We start from the raw sequence: 7859 nt of genomic DNA, 5'->3' as shown, positions 1-7859 counted from the left end.
CCTTGCGCACACTGACGTGGTAGTCAATTAAATTCGGGTTTCCAGCTGAATCAAACTCTCCTTTGAACAGACGGCTATGTTCTCAAGTGCCACCCCACATTCAAACTCCACAATTACAAAAATTTTTTGAATCCACCGAATCATTGTTCAAATTTCAATTGTCCCACGTTGCCCGAAAATTTTTATGCGCAAACCCAATTTCGGCGAATTATTATGATTGGTTTACTCAGGAGGTGTGTTCGATATGTAACGCTCTGAGTGGTCGATTACTTTCATCTTCTGCTAGACGCAATTTCAGTGGTACGTCGCCACCGGTGAAGTGCTAAAACCCGAACTAATTCATTTAAAAAGAACCGTTTTATTCTACTGACATCAACATTTGAGACAACACACGTGTACTCTCATAATTAGTTAATCAATTGCCTTCGTCCTTCACATACAAGCATCATCTAAAAGCCACTATAATATCTGACGGTGCACATAACCTAACATCCATCAATTCTTGACAAATAATTATTTACTTACAAGTCACCTCGGGATGGTTACTTATATTTGAAACAAAACTTAATCCACAGGCCAATAACCAAGTAACGTTCTACCAACTAACGCAAACCAAATTCTTCCCCTTGTTTCTTTGTTTCCTATTATTGCTCACACTCTATTTCAATTTCAATAGAAATTAAAATACAGTTGAAAGCCAGATCGTGGTGCATTTACAAATCACATCTCTATTAGCCTAGAATTGCCCTAGTTCGTCAACTAAATTGATGCGCCACAATTTCTAAACAAGTAGTCAGTATAACAATGGAGACTGGAGTTCAACTTGTCATTTATAGACGAAATAGTATATACGATCATTTAATTATCAAGGAAAATGTCACCAGTGTTGACACCAAAAATTATCAAAAATCTCACGAAACAAGAACACGTTTGAATTTGAATGCACATGGCATTAATTCCTACCTTGTATCAGCGTATGTTTATTGGTTAAAAAGATCCAACTGCTATCGACAGGCAGCGCTGAAAGCGCTGCTGGATTTTTCAGAGTCAAAAGCAGTGTCAGACAGAAGTCCTATGATTTATATCAGACTCCGAACACCTAGACATCAGTACCTTAGTTACAAATGGTAAGCCCTTTCGTGCGATATAACAGCAAGCTGCTCATTTAACAGTCTCTATGCTCATCTGATCCAATCTTCAATTCGAAATTCAGGAATGAAAGAGTGACTCAGATGGTGCTGGAACGGCGAGAACTGGATCATGCCATGTCTTGGTTGTCTACCCTTGGAGGAGCATTCTCCGCACTTGGGGATACTTTCGAACATTGTGTAAGATAAAGCTACTCTTCACCCCAATTCTGAACACACTTGACTACATACAATAGATTTGAGAATCTGAAACCAAAACAATGTATAGTCCCCTATACTACAGTGATAGTTTTTTTAAACGCTGCTCTATTATAGTTTGTCATTGTTTTTATGAATTTTACTATGATCGACCACTATCAAATTCATAGGCCGAGATGGCAGGGAAAATATCTATAAGGCAACTACAGCTGGCGCTGCGCATAGGAGATCCTTTGTTAGTGGCAAGATGCAAATTGTGGGCTGCTCTGAGTTTGTTGCAGCGTGGATGGCTCAAAGTGACAAAAAACATTGTGATTTCATGCTATCAACTGGCAGTGGTTGAGAAAGATGTGCGTTTACAAAACATGTGCAGGGGAATATGGTCAAAGCTTCAATATACTTATAAATTGAAACGACAATCGAAAAAGTTATAATCCAAGTTAATACACTCTGAAATTCTATGCTAATTCTGTTCCTACTTTGTATATTTGTAAATAAATCACTTGTAAAAGGTAATTACACTCATCTGTCCAAATACGTGGTCTGGATATGTAGCATCAACTACTGTGAAAAAAATCCCATTCACAGTTCTATTTGGACATCAACCCGTTCGCATCTCCACCAGATGAAAAACACTTTTTTCAATTGCATACATATATTCAAATCTCTTGAAATATTAATTTTGTTGTCGACTCTTCAGGACGTTCCATTTGGACTGTGACTCCCTACATACGGGTGACTTTTTAGAATCGACAATTTTACTAGTTTAAAATTCGATATATACGTTAAATTACTTGGGAAGAATATTCAACAATATGAAATTTTTCAGAATAAAGAAGCTGTCATAAAATTTGAGCGAGCCAGTTTGAATTTTGTAATACTTGATAACAATGGTTGATCAGTCAAGATAGTGTGACTCACGAACGTTTATTGAAAACAAAATGATATTATAAATTGGATTAATGATAAACACAACACAATACTTTAATAGTACATACGAAATTCCGTTCCTTACAATCATTAAGGATATTTGGGCTATATCATCAAAGTCATAGTAACAAGATCGGTCAAAACGTGATTGTTGAATTGTTGCTCATGGTACTTATACTATGTAAAAATTAATGTAAAAGTGATAACAAGCCCATACCTTGCAAAAATATGAACAATTATATTCAAATGATACATTGTGAAAATACCACAAAGATGAAAAAAAAGAAAGAAATCATTGATATATACGTATAAAAATTCCATTCATTAATCCAAGTTTAAGTTCCAAATACTGAATCAAGTGAGATAATCTATTAAAACCCACTGAAAAGTTTCTTAAAAAAAAATATCATATACGACGTGAATTATAAAGAAATTGTTTGAAATAACATTCGTGTCTACCGTCTCCTAATAAACGTTTTCATTGGTTTCGAAAAGATGACATCACTGATGCAGCTCTTGAATATGATCTCTCATATTATTGTAAGCTACAAACTCCGATATCAACCCCGGATCATTGAAGCTAGGAAAAGCAACAATTTATAAACCACCTGTTTGTCATGCTCATTGTTTTGACTCTGATTTTACAGCCCATACATCTCGACCTCTAGCTCCTATATGTCTTACAGCGTCCTTAAAATCATTAACTGGCAGTTGCTTGACTATAACTTGGCTATATGATTGTGTTAAATCATAATTTGGTTTCAAGTTCTATATAATGGTGGTAGTGTTATTACGATATTATACTCTTATTATAACAGAATATATTACATTTTTATCATGGCATGAATAATGGTTATCAGCATAATTTGCATTTTATCATTTGGTTTCTGCATATAACTATTGTCTGATATCTCAAATTTGCGGTCAAGTACAATGCTGCATGCAACACAACGGGCGATGGCACAGATCAGAAATGTAAATAAGACAACCAGCAAAACCTTCCATAGATAATAACCACTTGTGAGCTGATTGGTATTATAAACATTGGTTACTTGTCGAGTTCACGCAAAGACTATAATTTTTAATGGAGGGGCATTTGATTCATTATAATAGAATATATCAACGGTCAATGGATCTGGGTAATAATTTAACCACAGACTGTTTCAAAGGACTCTACTCAAGGGCCTCTGACAAACTAACTTTGGTCAATCGACTAGTAAAATGACTGTATTACAATAATCTAGCGTCGCATCAGAGACTTACAGTCTTTAACCGTATATCACTAATATATTCGATGCTTACAGCACTTTGACTTAGGGTATGATATCTAAGCCAGTTAATTTCAGTGCTTTCTTATATTGCAATACGGAAGAGTACATTGACAGCAAATAGTTCACTACTATCCTAGAATAATGTTAGAGTAGCGCATCATGCTCATTGTGAAAGATGTCACAGAATTGGAGCCGTCTTCTAGATTTGGATTTGAGATGAATGAATATTACTCTCATACCATCGCACGTCGTTAACGTAGGTCTTTCTCAAGATAATACCCAAGTCGATTCAGACTCACACACGATCATGACGTTTCAGTCAATTTATTTTTTTACAAACTGTTGATTTTTATGCAAACTCTCTCGACAAGGATACAGATATTTTAAGATGACACTTCGCCCGCAAAATTACCATTGATTCCGAAAAAAAAGATATGAGCGAGACTTTCAAAATTCTACGTGTGTGAAAATTAATCGGACTGTACGTTTAATGTTATACTCTCTTTGATCTAAAAGAATAAATTGTAATTTGTAATGATTTACCAGCAACTCATCATTGGGCGAGGGTTCCCATTGGGTCCCATGCTGGTAATAGAATAGGGTCTTGTTGGAATACAGCTAATACGTCAGCAGGAACATACTTTTTGTCAACGACCACTTCAAACACAAACTCAGAAAACCACTCAGCTGACATAACGTAATAACCTTTTTCACCACGGTCATCTCCCCAGGAATTTTCAACTCTGAATTTCTTGATCTCACCTTCATTCTGAAATAAAAGAATAACGGTTTACAACATCATTCACTATTGGAATCATTTTATAGGCAGCTCAGAAAAAGGTTGTAAGGCAGAGATGCTGAAGGTGATCTGGAGTAGTCAACATTAGTTAAAATGTTTTCAATGCAACAGTACTATGTTTGAGTGAATAGAAATCTTATACCAGTTAATATTTAAAGATAAATCCAGAATACCCGCACAATTAAAGTACAAAGTCGTTTCTATTTCAAGTTGAAAATATTTGCTATCTATTAATCATATCATAACACCATTCTGGTGTACATCAATAGCGCATGCACAGGTAAACCACTCAACTGGTTTTACCGCCAATATTGCATAGACAAATTTTGAAATGATTTTGGATGAATGTTTTTTTTTGGCGAAATAAAAGTAAAAAAAATTGACCCATTGAATTTCTACTTACGATAGAAACGGCTGTGAATGCCATCGCATGAGTCATCATAGATTCTCCGTACACTAGTCTGTCCGCTTTTGTTAACCCAACTTGGAAGTCAGTGCCGAACATGAGTTTCAAATCATGCACCTTAAGATCTTGAACGCCCTGCTTTGCCGCAAATCTTTTGCTGACTTCACATCCAAACCAAACTGACTCATTGTTTTCTATACTCTTAGCACAGAGATTCATCAATAACTCAACCGGTTGATTATTGTAGATAATTGCTCTTCCACCAACAACGTTGCCCAAATAGTCCACAGTATAAGCTTTACCATATGGATTAGTGGGTCGAGGGTCAGTCACAAGGCAGACTTTATCATCAACGTTGAAATATGGTTTCACGTATTTCTCATAAAACTCTACAGGCTTAATAGGCCCAATGCTATGATAGTTTTTCGATTTGTCATAATATTCCCAAGTGAACGTTTCTGAAGGGATGCCTAAGCAGATACCAACAATTCTGTAGATTACAGCCATCTGTTCAGTGATCAGAGTCTCTATTCCCGCATCTGAAGCTCCAGCGGCTATCATATCTCTCAAAACTTTTGCATACTCTCTGAGTTTGCTTTTCAGAAAGCTATTCATGCGGCTGGTAGATTCACAGCTGAATGATTCAGGGAATAACTTTTTTGGCATCAGGCCGTGCCGATTTATGAGATTAACAATCATGTCCCATTGCCCACCATCAGATATGGGGTCACTTAATAACCAAGACATCAGACGTCCATCTGGTGCTTCTCCCTGTTTGGTTGCTTTTACTATGTTCTGCAGGAAATAGTTGCATCGTTCGATCTAGAATCAAAATTTATCAACGTTTTTGCTGTCAGGCATTTGATTCACCTTCAAATTTCGATTGTGATTTTCTTTACTGCTCTTTTAGCTTTTGATTGACAAAAAATTTTCAATTCAATTTCTAATATACAAAATGTGGAACCCTGAGAAATTTAAACCAACACAATAACAAAACTTTACTTTTTTTCGGTCATCTTCTTGGGGAATTTTCGATTTTTGTGCTAACTGATAAAATAATCTCCTTTGTGAACTTCAAGTAGTTGAAATAGAATAATTGACTCTCAACTCTAGCAGTCAACAGAAAAATTTAAGAAACCTATATCAAGTTTGTGATGCCTACCGACCTTGTCCCAGAAGAATAGATATCCTTGACTAAATTCGAACTCGTCCAATTCGTGCTGTTTTATGAATGGAATTCGTATGACATTCAGTGTGGCAAAGATCCAGCAGCGTCCAGAATTCTTCTGATTTGTGACCGGCTTGCCTTCTACCTCAATCTTGAGATTGAATACATGTTGAGTTTCTTCAAGATGTTTCCTGGACACACAAGCCTCCAGAGGATCTGATTTGGTGCACACATTTTGAGCCAAGACGTTTCTATCATCAGCATAAAACTTTGTCCGTAACTCGTTCAATATGTCCGGAGTGAGAATCCCTGCTGCTTATAGAAGATAGTATTTAATTAGGTATTGCAATTTCCTACATCATCTCAAACTTCATGCAAATTATTGTCAGCATTACTCTCAAGAATGCAGGGTATTCAAAATTGAGTGAGATAATTTGACACTGAGGTGCCAAAAGTAGCAAAATTCGAATTACAATTTAGTCACACTGTTTGTGCAAAATGAATTGAAATAACTAATCCATGCTTGAATACATATGGTACTTCATAATACTGCCTTTTCTGAATAATGGTAATAAATAACAAAAACGCAGATAGTGGTAGCTTTCAAAGACAGTGTTATCAACATTCCATGTTTAGCAATATACATATGTATACTGCAATAGGTCTGACAAATGTCACTAGCAGTATCATTAATGTACTATCACTATCGCGCCAGCTTGTGGGCACCATATATGATAAGATTATGCAAAACTCAATAAGCCTGTATGTAATGCTGTTGCTACTTTCTCTTATGCATTTTTGAAAGTTATGCTATGCATCACCGCACCCACTACCTATTTGGAATGTAAAACGGACTTGTTTTGAACATAGCACATAAACTTGTATCATACTTTCAAGAAAGAGAAGTGAGAAATCCAAAACTATGGTTGTCTGCATACTTGAGAAAGAATGTCAGCTTAAAATTTGAGAAAAAAAAGTTTAACGGATAGTATATATTTTTAAAATAGCACATGTTATTGTGGACTGATAAGTACAAGATCTTCGATGTCAGATAATTGATTTTAGTTATTTACTATTCGCTTACACTTCTAAACTGGTAACCATAATCAGGCCTGATCATAATGATAACACCAGCATGATACGATAAAAAAAACCGCGAGCAGCTGTCAAAACATCTTACCCCTACCTTCCACGCGGCCGACTGACAGGTCACCAGCTGAGCGAAGTGTTGTTGACTTCGACCTATTTTTCGACCAACACTAAGCATTCTAACCTCCATGGAATGTGAGATAGCGATAATTTCGAAACTTGCAAATGTCAATTGACGTATTCAACTTATTCGAATTTAAAATTGTATTTTCCGTTGGAGAATGCAGGAATGACACAAATGACTCAGCATATTTGGCCAGCTGATTTTGAGAGAACACGGAAAGCACTGTACATATCTGACGGACCTTGCGATTGACAATTAGGAAATGGTAACGATGAAATCGAGTATTTGATAAATAATACAAGAAAAGGAAGACGAGAGACGATACAACGCATGACCGTTAAGAGCGTGGGATTTTATACTAGAGAAAATTCGACTTCGTCGACTCTACTTGGGCTAGGAGTAAACGGGGAAGTATACTTACAGGCGACCATCGTTTGCAAAGTATGAAGTTGATCTCTTCGACGAGGAAGAAACAGTGGCAGTCAAGCGCGTTCAGCTGAGGCGTATTCTATGGTTCGTTGTGGCGTTAGCAACGCTTGAGTGGGACAAAAGATATCGCTTTTGGCCTCTGGCGGCGGTTTGAAGATAACTTCAGCGCAGCCACCATTCAAAGCGTTGACTGGAGACTTTAATCTTCAGACAACGTTAGAAACTTAGAATTCCAACGTTGACGCATATTGCATCTCAACACTTGTTTATTATTTCAATGAGAACTCAACGCTCGCT

The 7859-nt window shown here is 36.5% G+C and overlaps 2 protein-coding genes across 6 annotated transcripts; one reads left to right on the top strand and one right to left on the bottom strand.

The window, feature by feature from the left end:
• The first annotated feature begins 56 nt into the window (after nucleotides 1-56).
• LOC105694037 (uncharacterized protein F58A4.6) lies at nucleotides 57-1862 on the top strand. The gene is made up of 3 exons (XM_012414351.3): nucleotides 57-1127; nucleotides 1214-1328; nucleotides 1517-1862. Exons 1-3 carry the CDS (start codon nucleotides 805-807, stop codon nucleotides 1778-1780), a joined length of 702 nt encoding a protein of 233 aa, XP_012269774.2. The 5' UTR covers nucleotides 57-804; the 3' UTR covers nucleotides 1781-1862.
• LOC105694035 (bleomycin hydrolase) lies at nucleotides 984-7709 on the bottom strand. Of its 5 annotated transcripts, XR_007276940.1 has the most exons (6): nucleotides 6811-6971; nucleotides 5919-6232; nucleotides 4750-5574; nucleotides 4091-4316; nucleotides 1867-2071; nucleotides 984-1394 (listed from the first exon to the last, which is right to left on the bottom strand). XR_007276940.1 is itself a non-coding variant. In XM_048650022.1 (5 exons), exons 1-4 carry the CDS (start codon nucleotides 6854-6856, stop codon nucleotides 4101-4103), a joined length of 1401 nt encoding a protein of 466 aa, XP_048505979.1. In that variant the 5' UTR covers nucleotides 6857-6971; the 3' UTR covers nucleotides 986-1394; nucleotides 4091-4100. The 5 variants fall into 5 exon arrangements, 4 of the variants coding, with proteins under 4 accessions (XP_048505979.1, XP_048505978.1, XP_012269772.2 ...); XM_048650022.1 differs by lacking the exon at nucleotides 1867-2071 and having other exon boundaries at nucleotides 986-1394; XM_048650021.1 differs by lacking the exon at nucleotides 984-1394 and having other exon boundaries at nucleotides 1725-2071.
• Nucleotides 7710-7859: the final 150 nt, after the last annotated feature.

The sequence above is a fragment of the Athalia rosae genome, chromosome 2, assembly GCF_917208135.1.
Source record: "Athalia rosae chromosome 2, iyAthRosa1.1, whole genome shotgun sequence".
NCBI lineage: Eukaryota > Metazoa > Arthropoda > Insecta > Hymenoptera > Athaliidae > Athalia > Athalia rosae.
The sequence above is the reverse complement of the archived record's forward strand: the minus strand, read 5'-3'. Positions and strand labels throughout refer to the sequence as shown.